The sequence below is a fragment of the Plodia interpunctella genome, chromosome 3 (genome assembly GCF_027563975.2).
Source record: "Plodia interpunctella isolate USDA-ARS_2022_Savannah chromosome 3, ilPloInte3.2, whole genome shotgun sequence".
NCBI lineage: Eukaryota > Metazoa > Arthropoda > Insecta > Lepidoptera > Pyralidae > Plodia > Plodia interpunctella.
This window is the reverse complement of record NC_071296.1, coordinates 9,318,879-9,337,582: the sequence shown is the minus strand read 5'-3', so window position 1 is coordinate 9,337,582 and position 18,704 is coordinate 9,318,879. Positions and strand designations below refer to the sequence as shown.

Below are 18,704 nucleotides of genomic sequence, written 5' to 3'. Positions count from 1 at the left end.
AGTCTATGTGATTTACGTAGAACTGTATAAATAATTCAGTTTGTGTCGTACCAACAAATTCGCTATTTAAAAATGTTCCAATAAAAACAATCCAAAATTATTGCAGATCAAATTTATGTGTCGACTCGAATTGTTAAGCAAGCTAAGTGCCTCTCCTTCATGTAATATAATGCATGAAATTGTAAACATAAATATCCAATGTAAAATACCTACATAATCATAATTAAACAGTAAATGTTAAGCCCAATGGGTCCAATATTATATAGAATCTCCTCTTCCATCATAATTCCCGTAGCTGCCGTCGACGTCCATACGAACGAGCGGCGAGCCAGATTATCCGATCGCTTGTCTATGCGCATACGCACGTTGCAATTCACGTCCGCCCGCAACTGCCGGGGTCGACGACCCGCCCATAGACAACACTTGGAACTAGATAAAATCGCTGGAAATGTGGCAACAGTTTCTTTGATGTATCCATTGGGTTTACTGAAAAAAGATTAAAATTCAACTAAAGTGTATATTGAAAAATAGTATTTTGGTCTTCTCATCGCCGAATCTTCAAAACTCAACGGTTTTTCCCCTGTCCCTATCCCCCTGGGCTGCAAGCGATTTTGAAAAAGAGTGTGTTTTGATATTCGGAGGGAAATTACCCCAAATATCAAAAAGCACTCTTTTACCAAAGAGTTACAGTTACTAGACATTTAGCTAAATTTTCTTTGTTAAATTCCCGTTCCTGTTCTCTGATCTCAACAAATCATTATTCTAAAAAGAAACAGAAGCCAAATATATATTTTTTCACTCATTTCCTTTAGCTTGATGACACATTTGTTTGTTCATCATCTAGCTGTCAAAATTGCCGATTGATTTCTGGCAACTCGTAAATTTTTAACAAGGTAGCCTACATTTTTTAGTAAATTAGCACATGGCGTCACGTTTAGTATTCAGTTTTATGAAGTTACTAAAACAAACAATGCTGTATAAAATCAGTATAATGATGATGAAGTACTCATTCGAGAAGTCTTGAGGCGACAGCGAAGAGTTTTACTTAAAGAGACTGATATGAAAACTAAAGAAAGTGGAAATACAACAAAGAAGATCAACGAAGTCGACACTTATGCAATTGTCTTAGCTCAGAAATTAGTCATCTTACGTGACTTTCGCTAGACCCAACAATGCACCCACATGGCTCTTCCAGACTTCCTGAACGCTAATTCAATGGCGAGTGGGCAGACGTTGCCAATTATTGTATACTTTCTACGGCTAATTGCATATTTAGTATGTACCAATACGCCCTGTGATTCAGACTGGATCGAATTACTTAAATCGATATGTGAATCATTGTCCCCGCCCACTGCCAGTGAAATGGATCTTGCATGCGATTCGAATCTTGTTACAAAATAATGTAAGCGATTATATCTTTAAAAATATTGTTGCTTCAATGCTGCAGTTCGCTTCGGTGTATTTTTCGTTATTTCGAAAGTTAATTCTGTGTTTCTTTGAATATCATTAGAGCTATTTTGTAAGGCACTATATTTTTAAACCCTGAATCTTTCGCGTTAGCAAATTGAAACCCCAAAAAGGAAAATAACGTGGATCGTAAAATTTATTCTAAAAAAGATGAAGCAGTTATACTAGTAGATAAGGACTAATATAGCTAAATTTAAATATGTGTAATATGAATAATTGTGATCATGATGATTATGATTTCAAATATGCCTATTTGTCTGTAAGTGTAAGTATCAGAATCCCACTAATGTAACATAACAGACACTATAGCGACCGTTTCTGCGCCATTGGTCCCGATGGCACGGTAGTTGGTTGCGCTCAGTTGCGTATCCGGGTCTCGAAACAAAACAGCCATCAATAACACCGAGGTGTTAGGAAATCTGACAGTAATGGCTTACTCACATGTTGATTTAATCATTGCACACGGAAAACGACATCATATTCAAAAAAACATAAATAAATTTCTCATCTAACGAATGTGATGATCACTTAACATTTTGCACCGACAACATGTTAAAATTGAATAAATAATAAGGAAAATATATATGATGAGCAAATTTAACAAAACTTCTTCTCAAAAGAACTTCTGTATGAATTTTGATGAGTTCGGCACAATCAATAGAAAATGCAAACAAGTTCCCCGTACATGCAACAGTTACAAATTGCGATAAAAACTAAGCAAGTATGCATATTTGCGCCGCATTACGATTCCGTATTTGCAATCCGCCTAGTGTTACTTTACGAGTACTTCGCCAATAGATTTCACACCTTTAGAAATATTGAAAAGTTTCTATCCCGAAGTCAGTGTTTGTTCTGGAACACTAATGCAAATAACACAGTTTCTCATTAATTGGTCTGTACATCAAACATCAAATTACTTTTAAAAGAACTTAATATAAATTCTCTTATATATCATTCTCCAATTAATGATGATAAACGGCTATATTTCATTTAAGTTGATTAATTGTTAGAACCGTCCTCGTTTGTTCAAAGAGAAAACATGGCATTTATTTATACCCATTAGAATACATTAACTCTATTCAGCCCACAAAAATTCAGATTTCGTTTCGCACAACATTGTCAAAACAAACATTACATTTTTATCTACTGCACTATTTTATGTAGATACAAAACATGTCTGTTACTGACCTATAAACATTACACAACTGTTTTTATACGAAAATTGCAATGGGAACACCTAATTTTAACTATTACGGTTACATGAGATAAACTTACGCATTTGAAGAGTTCCGCTATCATCAATTGATTATAACTTTTGACTCTCGTTATCAGGATCAGTTGGTTAATTAACTTCACAAAAAACACTAATTACTTCGAAACATAACAAAACATATATTTCTTTATCATATATCAAACATATCTAGTTTAGGAACTTCAATATTGTATTAGCACTGTTTTTAGTTGGGTACTTTCAATATTTTTTCACTAATTAAGAGGCGGGGCCTGATGACTTGTAGGACAGGTTTATACCTAGTACAAGCGTCAGCTCCCACAAACTCAAGTTGTTCAATTGTACCTCAATATTGTCAACTAGTATTAAGCAATCTTGTTTGTGGAGAGAAATAAAGATATATTATTATTATATTATTATTATTTATATTATATCTTTCTATTTTTGTTATTTTATTTCAAAATAAAATGAAAATTTTTTGCCAGATAAATTAGTCAGATTTGGGATTAGCCGGAAAGTATAAACATTTCAGTTTCATCAGCCACAACATTCATCTCTACAAAGATTTCGATCGGAAATCAAAACAATATCGTGTTCTCAAATGCACAAACCCGTTTTCCCACAGCACATAACAATCGACCGACCCAATTTCTCTTGTATAACCGATATCTTACGTCGATCTACCATATCACATGTAATTCATCATCCACACCTCATATAAATAGCCAAATAGCTTGTAAACTATGTATAACCTGACCCAATTATGAGTGACGTCCGTATGACGTAACGGGATGAGATCAGTGCTCTGGATACCTTTATACTTAATCAGTTATTTTATTACTTACATAATATCGGATCATAATTCATTGATCTTGAAATAGTCTGCTGAATTAGCGTGGCGTTGCGTATAACCGATATTACGCTAAAGAAAATATTCTTCAGAGTAATCGGTTATACGCAACGCAGCGCTAGTTCAGCGTGGTAATACGGTGCTATTAAAACGGTATGATCAAGTTCCTCATAATTGTATGGTTGTATCAATAACAAGCCGTAAGTAGCAGTAATGATCATAATACACGTTAATTAAATAATCATAACCTGACACTTCGTGTCTCTTCAACGGTAGCTTGTTTTTAAACTTCCATCTTTCATATAATTTACACTGTTTCTTGTCGATCGTATCAACCGGTTTTTTCGGACCCGGGTTTTTACGACAGAGATTGTTACAACTCTTTGCAATTTCAGTGGAGGAATAATCATTTACTTGGTTGTTTAAGTCCAGTTCAAAATTTCTGCTTTTTGTGCCATTTTTTGTTCACTTGTTATGTTGCATGAAAGTTCTGTCCAATCTTATTTAACAAACAATTTATCGAACAGGTTCTTCTATTTAGCAACGACAGTGTTGAAACAACTATAATCATCTAATTACCTTACCTCTGACCGGGTTTTTCACGGCCCAAATATATTAAATATTCATCTGAACTTCCGCCAGCCTACACCACCTTTCGACATACGTAACGCAATAAAATTATTACCCAAATACTACAATGACTGTGCTGACAGCTTCTGCATTGAAAAGTTGAGTCATTCTCATTGTTTATTCCCCACTTAGTCCAAGTACTTTTAAGCACATTATTAGATTTAGATATTACGTAAGGATGCAAATGTTACGTAAAAAATCGGAAGAATAGCCGTCAGCATCAATCATGTATTGGAAATGTAATTATGGAGATCTTATCTGTGTCAAGTTGGATAGCTTCTGTTATCTTACGAATATTAATGCTTTCTGCAGAGTAATGTAATGATGCATTGAAAATATTCAAATGTCGTTGCTAATGCTACTAACTAACATTTTTTTCTTAGACTTATAAGATAAACAATTGACCAATAAAAGGTTATTGGAAAAGTTGCAAAACGAAATTCAATGTTACCGGAAACTGTCTTCGGTGAGAAATTAAAACTTGTCAAGATCAAGATATCAATGTCGGCCAAAAGAAACGGAAGGGCTGTCAGCGTCTTAATCTCATAATAATCCTTCCTCATATTAATTCAAATATTCAATACTCGGAGCGATGATTGAAGATATAAACGGCAAGACTAGGAACTTTAAAAACCTAGATGTTCCCAGAATATTTTGGCGTGATATTACTTGCGTCAATGTGGAGACCTCGCGGTCAGTAGCCGCTGTCTCTGACTATAAATCATGATCTGAAAATAATTTGTCGGCAACCCTGAGGCACAAAGCATGAAGGAAAAGTATGACGAATTAGGATTACACGCGGCTGTTCAAAGGCAATTGTGCACCTTGTTTATCAGCTCGTAAATTGTTTTACAACGGTATCTGTGATTACTATCATAGTTTTTCATCGTAATCATAATGGGGTATGAGATATTGATTGTTTAATTTAGTTATTTTTTTATAAATGTGTCTTTTCATTGAACTGAAGAGCAGCCTGTCTTACTCGTTTTATAGAAATGGTAGGTACAATTACTTGTGCTACTGTGATTGCACTGGATTCAGATTGTTCGTAAAATTTGGCTGCATAAACAAGTAAAAGTTAAAAGTAAGTCAGCTGGTATTGTATTCGAAAAAGTCATCTGTATCTGAACCGTGAAAACGATTTGGCAGACGCCGCGGAGTCTGCGAACACTTTCTCTGCGCAGGCGCAGTTCGATACCTAACTTGTCACAGTGTTTCGGTCACGCGCGCCGCCCGCCCGTCTCGACAGTGCTACCTGAAAAAATATTGCCATAATTTAATAATGATTCATTTGCACTGATTTATGTATTTGAACCGAAAGTCTTTTTTGACGGACTTAATATTTTTGGAAGTTTGTGGTCGGGGCAATGTCCTCTTTCAAGAAGTTTACTGGAAGCATGAGGATTGTTTGAAGGTGCATCTGTGAGTGTCAACAGTGACAATGAGCAAGACGAATCGTGTCCACGTGTGACGAGCCGGTGGAGAGCCGCCAAGTATGACGCTCTGGTACACAGATATATTGGTGAGAACGTGTTTAATGTCATATTTTTCGTTCAATGCAGTTTTTAAGGAAACTTTCGGTTATTATTTTGTTATTGATGTTAATGTTGTTGTTATTGATGTTATATATCGTTGTATTAGATTTATCAACATCGATTTACCTAAAGCGTCATGCATAGAATATTTTTTCGACCGTTCTTACTGCTCAATATTACACTTTGCCCCCAAGTCAAAATAAAGGATTTCATTTAAATTCATGGTATGACGCATCGACAAATTACATAACAGTCTTGAAAATATGACTAACACCGATAAAGTTTAACACCTAAAGTAAATAAGTTACTTTTAACAGTAAAACTAATATAATTTTTGCTTCACAATTGTTTACTGGACTTTTTCCAATAAATTACACCAATAAATAATTGACTGAACCTATATCCAGAGCTTGTTAAATGCTATTACTGAGAGCAATTCGCGTTATTGGCGACGCGCGGGCGTCACAACACAACATCGCCACTCTCGAAGGCATTACCAATTGACCCACAAGCAATATGTTATTACCTACGATAATACCCACTGCCCAGTTGTTTATCGGGTCAATTGCACCGTCGATAGTTTCCATTTTCTTTCGTTTACTTTCTAAATAATCGCCAGTATCTTCAGCTCTAATTCCCCAACGAGCCGCAATGCTAATTGTTCGTTAGCATATTTCCTGTGCGAGATGTCTATTACGTCAGCGTGCCACTTTTTGAGACCGTTGACCCTCTAATTGCATTTGATGTGAATAGGTTGCGATCGTGAAATGTTGTCGCCAGTCAAACATACGAGACTTTCGGTTGCGTTAACATAAAGTAGGATGTGGGTCAGCAGTAAATTTTAACCGGTAATTTTAGGTGTATTGGTAGCAGTTTTGTCTTTAGATTTTATCAGAATATCAGATCCATTTGGTTGGCAATCGGAAGTCTAGTTGAGGAGCGTGAACCGCGACGGCATGGCACGCAGAAAGCCCCGGAAGCGTGCGGAAGACGATGCACTTTCGATTTCCTTTAGTAAATAGGTACTTTACACCCGCCGGCAGATCGCAGATGCTAGATCATCGATGCCCACACAAGGCCTCGTTACTTGATTGATTGATTACAATCTCATAAAATTAAATATTACTTACATATACTTCATCTAATTTATCAATTATGTTGTTTTAATGGAATTAGTTTAATAGCATTCTCGAATACAAAAACTTATTTTCAGCCCTAATTTTGAACTTCAAGATCTAAAACATTATGAGAACAAACAAAAATTTAAATATTGTTCACAACAAAATGATACAAACATAATCTTAAATTTTCAAGTGAAACGCCCAAAGTAACACAAAGAAAGTGCTAACCTTAGTGTTGTTCTAATCTCCGCCTGCGACCCACTTTGGTTTGATTAATGCCGCCTGCTCATAATGGCTTGAAGAAAAATAAAAACAAGCACTTGTCTTATTCACGTCTGCTTTTGAGAGGTATAATACCCATAATTAGGGGGTGAAAGTAGATCCGTGTAGTTTCGCTAGTTCACACGATTTGTTTCGGGTTAGTGCAACTTAATTATAAAATACTGCAATGATCACAGTAATTCGCTGGAGAACATCAGGTTTACAAGTTTCAATGTCGGCGCCGGATAGCGAAAGCGAAGATTTTCTAGTATTCGTAATTTTGAAGCGATAGTGGTCGACAGGCAGATCCAAGGTTCGATTTATATACTCATGCCACATTAGTTTGTATGCCAAAGTGACTAATTTACCTATAGTAGTAGTTTATCATAGACTACCACAGACTACCACTTGCCAGAAGGGAAACATCGTGAGGAAGCCTGTACACTGGTTGACAGTTATTCACTACTATGACGGTATTCGTAAAATTCATGCAACTTGAATAAAATCTGAAACCAGTGTTAGCAATACAACACTTTTTAAGAAAGAATCAGCTATTCTTGTAACTATGCCGTGACATCGAAGATTGATTTATATTTAGATATTTTAATTTCACTTTTACTCGTTTGTTTGCTAATGATACTTAATTGAATAGGATAATACTTAATTATATAGAATGCTTAAAACAAATAGGCACTAAATTACTTTTTGATGTAATAAGAATTATGACATCTATAGGTATAGGTTTATAAATTAGTACTTAGATATTTTTCCGAGAACGTTCAATTAATTTTAATATTCCAATCAAGTTCTTGATCAAACGTTTCTTGAACCATCAACGTGTTAATTACTGAACTAATGTGCCAATTTCCTCATAAAGCAGATCAATTTCAACACAATTATTATGTTGATTCTATTACTTAACACTAATCACCATACAAAGATATATGTATTGTACTGACCATTTTGATTTGACACAATTGTGATTTCTGAATTATTATAAATTGACAAGAATATTTTATTTATCTAAGTACTAAGTTTAGTTCAAATTTGTGAGGAGCAATACGTCGCCACTGCTACTGCCAAAGCACAGGTCTATGTTTACGCCAGTTGGATGCCAGGGAATGTTTCACTGTTAGACATTGTTAGGGCTTGTTTCAAGACTTTCTGATAAAATATCATACTGATAGATAAACAACCGCTAGATAAATTTGCCTGATGTGTTTGGCCAGTTAACCGTATCCAACACTTGTGAAATACAATTTTTAACGCTAACTTTTCAATATGATAGGATATTTGATACTTTATCAGCAAACGGTGAAACAGACCCTTAACGTGATGCCGGCTCCACACTGTCGTCGAACAGTTTGCCAAACTTTGGCGGATTGCGTACACATCGCTGGTTTTTCATTGCGTTAAAATAAAAACACGCATACTAACTACGCAATGTTCATGTATTCTCATCGGCATGTGTCGGAGTTTGACGACAGTGTGGTGCTGGCATAATATTTCTAATTTCATATCTATTATAACAAAATCAAATTTTAACCTATAAACTTGGTTGTTTCAGAGCCCTGGCGCGGTGAGCGGGTCGACGGCGGAGGTCCAGAGCGGCTCCCGCGACGCCCTGGACGTGCGTCATTCACTGGCCGTGGTGTTAGCTGACGACTACACCAAGAGGAAACATGTAGTCAGGGTCACCACCGCCACAGATGAGTTCTTATTACAGGTACTGTCTTTATTTGCAATAATAATATTGTATCGTATTAGTTGATTACACATTTGTTAACTGACGTCTTTGGAGAAATGGCTGCGGTGGAGTTTGATGCGCCGTTTCTATTTCTCCTGCGCTTCAAAAGTCGGCAGTAGACGTTAATAAGTGTATATCATCCTAAGTTGAAGAAAGAAGCATTTGAATTACTCTAAACTCAGATTCGAATCCGATCTGTGCCTTGTGAGTTTATGTAACCAGATTGTGAGGAAATATTTACTCTAGTTCATAATTTATCATTTAGTGTGTGAATGTGAAGGCAAATCTAAACCATTCCATTTTTATTACCAAGAAAGTCGTTGTGTGTTTCGTAACACCTAATGACCACGACCTTCACTAATGGGGAATAACCTAAGGAGAAACCCCGTAAACTTGTACCTTATAAAATGTAGTATTAAACAAAATTTAAGTAGAATATATTTCCCACCAGGCGGATGGAGCAGCCGACGCACAAAGATGGCTGGCCGCGCTACGACGACACACAGCAGAGCCCCCGCCGGCCGACCCTGCGCCGACGCAGGTGTCCGCCCCCGCCCCCGCGCAGCCCGCAGCCCCCGCCGAGTGCCCCTCGCCGCTCCCGCCACAGCGTAGTAAGAAGATCGGCAGGAATAGGTCTCCTACTGGTGAGTATACTCGTAAAAGCAACAATAACCTGCCTTAGTTACAGAACTAATCGTACAAATAAAGACGGAGAGGATGGTGTACGCGAAGTGAGGCCTATGCTCAGCATTATGCTGAAAAAGGTTGAGCTGATGATGATACCAAGACTGATTCTGATACTTATGACTTAAAGGGAACTCATCGAGTGTTAGTACATACATAAAACTGTACTGAAACCACAGGCTACACGATTGAAGAATCGACAACAAAATCTTCCGTTCCAACTTCTAATCGCAGATAAACCACAATGTCTTGATGAACACAATGATGTGATTGATGCAAATGTTTGTGAGAACCAGCCAACAACATTTATACCGTAGTCATTACATATTCACCATCTTCACAAGCGTTAACAAAAGTAACGATCATAATTTACCAAACGCAAATGAGCACAATGATCATCAGAGTAAAAGTAGAAAGCGCACAGACCACAAATCGTTTCAAAATTGATGTAACAGTCATTGGCGCAGGCGCAACTGAATCCCTAAATAATGACTAGTTTTCACTAGATGAAATATTGGAATTTATATCTATTATTTATACGTACTAGGCGTAACTGATGCATAGATAAATAAATATCGTCGACTGCTCCGACTTAGGGTGAGTTCGAGTGGGTCGCACCAGCCAACTTTGACGTTAACTTTAACCGTCCGTCGTCGTTTAGAAAAAAAGGCGTGCGAGTAGAAACGAAAAAAAAAAAGGAAAACAAACCCTGGGCTCCGACGCTCAATGGCTGAGGAATGAACCGGGCAAACGCTCAGTGGAGAAAGAGAATACAACGCACGTTTTATATTCTATAGCCTTACTAAATTCGCCATAAGTATCACCACGTAAATTCTATTGTGTATGCACGCAATGGAATATTTGCCAATTATTCTTAGTTTCTTTTAGACGTTTGCCAATGGGGATATTCCATTATCGTGTCGTCTACGCTGATATCTGAACTTTTGTTTAGGTCTAAATGAATAACAAAAATAAGACAAAGATAGCTACATTACGCTGTATTTCCGTCAGTAATTCAGTATCATTCCGGGTCTATTTTTAAACTGTCCTTGTATAACGTTAAATATGTTTAAATTAATATTAAGGAGCTTATTGTTTTGATACAATTAAATGAAAATCCGAATTTATTTGTGACAAGTAAACTCTTCTGGTTCAAGAACTCCTGTTGATACAATAGCATGGTTTAAAGCCAACTATTTATTGTTTACGCACCAGATAGCTTTGAAACAATAAAGTGATTAAACATTAAAACTACCTACACTTTGTGTTGCCAATCTGCCAGTCTAACGCAAGAAAGATAAATTTATATCTCTATACAGATGCGTATGCACTACGATACGCGCACTAGCATGATGAAAAATAATTGTGAACTAATTGAATCTATGAATGAGTTTATTACTGTAAACTAGGTATAAATACGAAGAAATATTTAGGAAAAAAACATGTTTAGTCAATATTAGTATGTTAAACAGTAAGTGACATAGCTTTAAAGAATACACCTATGTGATATTTCATTTATTTCAAACTGGATGTTGCCCAGGGCTCCGCTCCCGTGGGAATTTTTAGATAAAATATAGCCTATAGTAATCTTGTGTAATGTACCTTTACAATGGTGAACGAATTTTTTAAATCGGTTCGGTAGTTTCGGTGGTTACCCGCCTCAAACATACAAACTCATAAACGCTTAAATCTTTGTAATAATAGTTTCAAATAAAGAGTTTTGTATAATAATTATAATCTATCTTGTACAGGTCCCCCCACGCCAACCCTGCCATCGTCTCCAAAGAACAAGACGTGGAAGGGTCGCATGGCGAAGCAGCTGCGCCGCATGCACCCAGGTGCAACCACGACCGCGCCGCCGGCCGCCTCGGGCTGGCTCGGGGCGCCGTTGGAGCGCTGCCCTGCCGACCCGGAGCACCCCTTCGTGCCGAAGGCTGTCACCCTGCCTGCTAACGCTGTGGAGGTGGGTGTCATGGTTCACTAGGGCTCATTAACTAAATCTATTCGGAATATCAAAATCGGCCCAGTGGTTTAACCGTGAAAGCGTGACAGAGAGTCTCCGTATTTATAATATTATAGTACTAGCTTTTGCCCGCGGCTTCGCACGCGCAAATTTTCCCACGAAACATTTATTTTTCCCAAATGGAAGGTACCCTATGTCCTTCACCATATTTCAAACTATATTGTATGCAAAATTTCAAGAAGTTGGTTGAGTAGATAGAGCGTGAAGATACCTCTTCACGACAAAAAAACTTACTTTCGCATTTGTAATATTAGTTAGGATAGTATGGAAGCACCAACTCCTTCAAGTTTACCAATATTTATTTACTTTTTTTCCAACAGTCTTACGGTCTCCGCACAGTGGGAGTATACCGCGTGCCCGGCAACGCGGCGGGCGTGGCGGCCCTGGCTGGCGCCTTGGATCGCGGGGAGCCCCCTCCAGCCGGAGACCCGCGCTGGGCCGATGTCCACGTCGCCTCCAGTCTGCTGAAGGCTTATCTGAGGCGGCTACCTGACCCTCTCCTCACGGCTGAGCTCTATCCGGCGTTCATAGGTGAGCATCCGACTCGAAGGACCAGTTAAAGAGAAAAAGATCAACATAAAACGAAAAAATAAATCCAATACGTACAATTAGACAAACATAAACATTCAAAACCTAGGCGAAGATCATTTTCCGTCTTGTCCTGACTGGGTATGGCAACCCGGAACCTCCAGTGTAGCTGTCCGGCGTGATGACCATTAGGCTTCAGAGGTCGTCAAATTTTACACGACTGAAGAGAATGCTAAGCGCTTGTCTATACAAGTTCATTTGTTAGACAAATTGAAAAACCCCCGACTTTCTATATTTATTTCGCTGCAACTTTTGAACGGCTGAACCGATTTTCATGAAACGTGGCTAAAAACACTCAGGATAAAATTATCTATAACACAAAAAAAAAACTAAACGAAAATCGGTTCATACGTTTGGGAGGTACGATGCCACCGACAGACACGTTAAACTTATAACACCACTCTTTTTGCGTCGGGTTTAAAAATATTACATCATATCATATTCATATGAAACTATCGTAATCGACACGAAAAGAAGAACCAACTTCTTAATACGAGACTTTTACTATGAAAAAATTGTTTCAGCCGCGGACCGGTCCCCAGAAAGAGCGCGGGAGTTGCGTCGCCTCGTCCACGCATTGCCCGAGGCACACTTCGAAACCCTCAAGTACCTGATCCAGCACCTGCGCAAGGTGGTCGCGCACTCATCTTACAACAAGATGGAGGCGCGCAACTTGGCCATAGTGTTCGGGCCGACGCTGGTACGAGCGGCCAGCGACGACATGTTAGCTATGGTCAATGATATGTCCAGCCAGTGCCGCATCATCGAGTCCTTCCTTACTCATGTGAGCCACCATAATATATTCTAAAGACCTGATTGCTTCGTCGTCTGTTGTTTTGATGTCGGTCGCCGGTCGTCGGACATCGCAGAAACAATATGGAGATGTGACGTATATCGACACATGTCAATCTAGATAACTATGGAATACAACGGAGTGGTTACGCGCTACGTCTATGAATAAATAAATGAAGTTTAAAATGGTTCAACAAATGTTACAGTTATTTATTTTGGAATCAATCACAAATCCTGTATATTTGTTACAGTACATTTGGTACTTCTCTGAGGAGGAGGGCTGTCCGCCAGCGGAGCCGCCGGCAGCCACAGAGGAGCTGTCTCCAGCGCCGGCGCCATCCAGGGACCTGCTCATACACAATGTCAAGAAGATTGAGAGTAAGTCGCATGGCAAACTTTGACACAAAACTACCAATTTTTCTTCTCATTCGTGTCATTATGATACATATTAAAGCTTTTCAAGCATTGGGAATTTTTTGACCAGATACCAGAGCCAGACCATAAATTAATTTTAGTTATTTTCTTCATTGAATTTTCGAACAGAAAGGCGTTTTTTGTTAGTATCGTTTATTCCAGAATTTCCTTCAAACATTTTGAAATTTTCTAACAGGCAAAGACGTGACGACGCGCGACATAGTCTCCTCAATAATATCAGCAGCCAACCGCAAGATCCAGCGCAAGCCGCGCTCGAAGCCCGACAAGAAGTGGGAGGCCCGCAGCGAGGCCTCCCCGGGCGGGAGTCCTCCCCGCTCGCCCCTCACCTCCCCGCCCGCGCACGTCACCACCGCGCTGGCTGACTACGACGGCCTGCCGCATACCAACCAACGGCACCAAGATATTGCCAAGTAAGTACTCTTAGATTCTAGATATAGCCCTCTTTCATATAATTCATAAAAAATTAAGTATGTTTTGTCTCGTTCTGTCAATGTCAAATTTTGTAAAGTGAGAGGGTAAGTGTAAAAACGTTAGGTATATTCGTCAACCCTTCAACTTAAGATGATGAAGTACTATTGATTTTACAATAATACCTAATGAAAAATTACTTTAAGACCTATTTGCCACGTCACACAACATCTAAACGTTATTGATTTTGTCTAAACTTGACCTTAATCTTTCTAGGCTTGAGATGGGAGGCCGTGACCGACAAGAGCTTTTGCGCCACGCGTTCGAACATTACATTGATGGTAAGTAGTAATGTTCTCCTTTAGTTAAAATATCACTTCTTGCTTAGAAGTAATTATTCCTACTTAAATGACGATCTACGCTTGCTATGTTATGCAAAATGACGTCAAATTGATTTATAAATAGGACACGATGTTTATTCCCCTCGTTTTCGCCTACCACCCTAAATATTTTGTATGTATTTTTATTGAACACCAACACACCATTCAAGAATGCCGTGATTCCTTGTTTATTTGTATGTAATAGAGGAATTATATGATACATATTCAATATGGACCAATACATCGACCAATTCCCTTAATTTTTCATTTCATTTTTTATACAAAGTAACTATAAATATAAGACTATAACTATAAATACAAGAGGTAAATGACATACCCAAGAGTGTCCTAAAAAGCAAATATGTAAATAGATTTACTATTTCCAATAGGGTTCCAGTACTGACGTCAGAGCGTAGACGGCAATCCCTTTCTTTTCACAATAAAGGTATAGGAATGCGAGAGTTTCCAGTGTGTGCGTGTACGAGCGAGAGATGGCTTTATTTGTTTACATGTCACTGTTTTAATTGTTCTAACTGAACTTAGATTAACAGATCTGTAGGATGAGTTTAATAATATAATAATTTAAGTTTCCCTTGTAAACACCTGTTTGAGCGCTGATTGGATCAAATGATCAATAATATATATTGTGTAGATCAAATATAATATCAGGCTATAAAAGAAATATACATCGGCTTTCAGAAAATAGTTATATTAGCCTCAATTTTGAACAGTGTTGGTTTTCCTGTCCTACTATCCTGGCAAATCTTTCTGAAGGTCGGTTTATAATTCGTAGAGATTCATGTTAGAAGTCATATTCTTGAGTTGCACATTCAATTTCGAACAATTTCGAATGTTAGACAATTAGAAATGGATGTGAACAAATACAGCTGGTCTGAACTAACGCTTTGACCCGGCTGCTGACAGCACGGCTTTGATCGTGCATCGTTGTAGGTTCGACGCTACCACATGTACTGTACATAAACATCATTCATTCACCGTCATCTAACGACGCAGATATGATCTAACCTGCTTATTAAGTGTCTAGCTTCTGCGTGTTCTTCATCTGATCGAGGTCGTTTGTTATAGGAACCGGCGACTTGGTGTCGTCTCTGACGAATACGTTCGACCAGAAGCTGCGCACGCTCAACAACTCGTCGCCGCTGGACGACGGCAGCATCCCGTACGTGGACGAGTGCGCGGACTCGGAGGAGGCCAAGTCCAGCTCTCCCTCGGAGGGCAGCCTGCACAGCGTGTCGCCGGCCGCGCGCGCGCACGAGCTCAAGGCGGCCTGGCTGGCGCGCGACGTGCGCCACTCCTCCTCCAGCAGCAACGACGACGACCGCGCCTGGCCGCGCCGCGCCGACGCCCACGTCCGCGACGACACCGACGACTCCGAGAAAGAGAACTGCATCATTCCAAAAAAGACTAGTCACGACGAGACGCGCACCGACGACGAGAAGGATGTCGACACGCGCTCCCAGAACTCGAGCGGCGACACGCTGCCCGACAACGACAAGACCATCGAACGGGTCTTGTATCCGACGTACAACGGCTTGCGGTCCGCCAACGCCGAGAGCGGCAAGCGGAACAGCGCGGCGCTCGAGAACGAAAACGGCGGCGGAGAGAAAAACGACGAAGTCGACTGTGCCAAGCTGAAGCGCTCCGAATCTTTGAATAGAGAAACGGAGAGGAGCGAAGCCAGGGTGCTGCGGTCCGAGAGCCTCAACTGCCGCGCGGAGCGGCTGCAGCGCTCGGAGTCGCTGAACAAGGGCGAGCGGCTCAGCAAGCTGGAGAAGGGGGAGTGGAACGTGGTGCGGAGGCGCGAGAGCGGCGCGTGGCGCTCCACCAAGCTGAAGCGCAAGAACGGCATGCCGGAGCGCGGCATCAAGCGGCGGCACACGGTGGGCGGCACCAAGGACTTCGACAAGGACGGCTGGAGCGCGCGGCACACGCGCACGTCCTCGCCCGACCTCACGGCCGCGTGGCCGGCTGCGCTCGTGCCGCCGCCGCGTCCGCCGCTCGAGTCGCACGTCTGACCCGCCGCCTCCACCAGCTCCACCAGCTCCAAGGCGGAACTTCATTAACGCATGTCGATGTGCTGACTATGACAGAATCGGTATGTGGTGGGTGCGAGAGATGCGGCATTTGGTTTTTTGAACTATGTCTGGGAGTCCCGAAATGATTTGCCAGGTACAAAATTCGATAATTCGTCAACGAAATTATATATAGGACCGTAGGTTCATTATTATTAGTTTCCATTAAATATGGATAATACGATAAGTTTATTAATACTTCATATGGTTGTACCTGAATACATATTGTTCTTTAGTCATGAAAAAAAAAAACGAAATGGCAGATTATTTCGCGGTATTCCCAGATATAATTTAGTAGAAAGCAAGCAGGAAGCATTTATGATTTAACTAGCTAGGCCCCCAGACTCCGCACCGCACTCCTTTAGTTCTTACCTTTTCGGTGCCTATTTACTCAGCTGGTGCTGTTTTGATAAAGTATTCTTTTGTGCTACGACGAATCTTATATTTTGGAAAACTTATTATTTTTTAATACTTATCCGACAATCTAATACTATATTATCTATCTAAAAATAAGTCTGATTTACATTACCCAGATAAACAGAGTCATTACTAACAGTTGGACACTTTCATTTAGAGAGGCTATTATTAATTTGATTCAATTTAATGGACTGAGTAGATTAGGTCATATATATTTAACTACTTATAACAACAATACTTTTAAATACTCAAAGTCATTAAGTCAGTAGAACATGTCGGGGATATAAAATTCCTTTCTAATTTCGACACTAATCGCCCCATTTCGAGTTTAACAATATAGAATTATGGTAATTATATTATTATATATAAAAAAATGGAAAAATCTTGAACAGTGCAATACATTTGTGAACGAATATTAGGAGATGTTTGTGAATGAATTGTGGACAGACATCGGGCTAGCCTTACGGACTTAGCTCACTAAACAATGCCAAAGAATGATGAAACGTCAGATCAGGAGAGATGCATGCGGGCGCGTGCGAGGGATTGTACGGAGGTGACCGAATGCAAGGAATATGATGATATAACTCAACGAAATCACCATATCAACACAACAGACAGGCACTTATAAATTTATTAGCTAAATGTACATTTGTGATTCGTTCCACAGTCTACTGCGCGTAGAATGATTCCCTATGTAGGTGCTGAACTACTTTTGACGGAGTTTCAGTGGAACTTATTGAAGTGCAAAATTTAATGCATAATATAGTTAATTAGTGCTATTAGCATGTAGATAAAACCTACAGACAATTAAATTTTATTAAGATATGCCTGTAGGCTTATATTTAAGTAAAATATACCCACAATCGTGGATTAAAATGACCAGACTTTGAAAACACCACTTATGTATAAGTACGTGTAATGTAGGGATTAAAATATAAATTGACATTAAAGTTTCATAATAGAATTATTGATGGATAAATATGAACATATAATGCATACATCACCTACTTGCCTTTGCAATAGATTTAGCTGATTTGAGTACTATGCACAATTTCAACTAATAGATACGCTATGTATTAGAGTTACCTTATATTGTACCCGCTCCTTTTAAATATGTTTTACAATTTTAGTATGAAATGATTATTTTAATGATGTGAGTAGCCATGGTTTAATATTTGCTTGAGATAGCTTGACTACCCGTTCGGAAGGACGACTGTAAATACGCAATAGTTGAGCTTAATTATAATTACGGCATAGTTGTATAGAGTATTGATAAATGATTTCGATATGTTTAATCTGTAGCGTCTATACTGCAACTAACTGACGTTAACACTACATTACAGTGATAATAATAAAAGTGATCCCCTAGCTTTGTAAAAACTGTACATTTCTTTTAAGATTAATTTATATTAAATTTGTTATTGTAGCTTTGTTGAATGCAATTATTTTTTGTTTTGTTTATCAAAGAGAAGTATTTTTAGGCTAAATTCGATTGTTATTTATTTGCGAAAGCTATAAAATGTGATTTGGCACAATTTCTTTATTTTTTGAAAGTGTAATAATTATTCTTGTAAATATTTCTTCATCTAAATAATGTTTGAATTTCGTTCTTTAACTTTTTTAAAAATTTTATACCATCTTTACGTTAAGACGATCTCAAGTTTGTTGAATGTTTGCAAAGCGTTCCTTTAAAGATTTATTTGTAAATATATCATTTAGTGTAGGAAGTGAATTTAATGATTTTACAAGATGGTATGTAACCGGTAGACAGTAGCGAGCGCGTTGGCACCTATTTCATATAAAAGACATGTCCGGGACTCGATCGAGTGTCTGCTAGCAAGAGATTGTATTCAATTTATCTATTCATGTTCTTCGTGTAATCAGCTATCGAATTGAAATAACCACCTTAAAGACATTTGAGAATATGGATGTTGTATTCAGGTTCTCGGTACTTGTCGTTGTGTATATTTTGGAGCAATGAAAATAAAATATTGAATCAATTTACTGGCTTGTTTTCTTTTATAGTTACCATACTCGTGCCA

General features: G+C 38.8%; 1 protein-coding gene across 11 annotated transcripts in view; it reads left to right on the top strand.

Moving 5' to 3' along the window:
• RhoGAP19D (Rho GTPase activating protein at 19D) overlaps nt 1-18,666 on the top strand; it is a 345,466-nt gene extending 326,800 nt beyond the window's left edge. For 10 of the 11 annotated variants that reach the window (XM_053769448.1, XM_053769444.2, XM_053769447.2 and 7 more), the window contains 9 exons: nt 8,663-8,821; nt 9,294-9,486; nt 11,278-11,489; nt 11,870-12,080; nt 12,662-12,921; nt 13,181-13,307; nt 13,540-13,774; nt 14,049-14,113; nt 15,239-18,666. In XM_053769448.1, the coding sequence (XP_053625423.1) occupies nt 8,663-8,821; nt 9,294-9,486; nt 11,278-11,489; nt 11,870-12,080; nt 12,662-12,921; nt 13,181-13,307; nt 13,540-13,774; nt 14,049-14,113; nt 15,239-16,188 (2,412 nt within the window). In that variant the 3' untranslated portion in view covers nt 16,189-18,666. Of the gene's footprint in view, nt 1-8,662; nt 8,822-9,293; nt 9,487-11,277; nt 11,490-11,869; nt 12,081-12,661; nt 12,922-13,180; nt 13,308-13,539; nt 13,775-14,048; nt 14,114-14,541; nt 14,598-15,238 lie in introns of all 11 variants that reach the window. The other variant, XM_053769454.2, reaches the window with a different exon arrangement.
• The last annotated feature ends 38 nt before the right edge of the window (nt 18,667-18,704 follow it).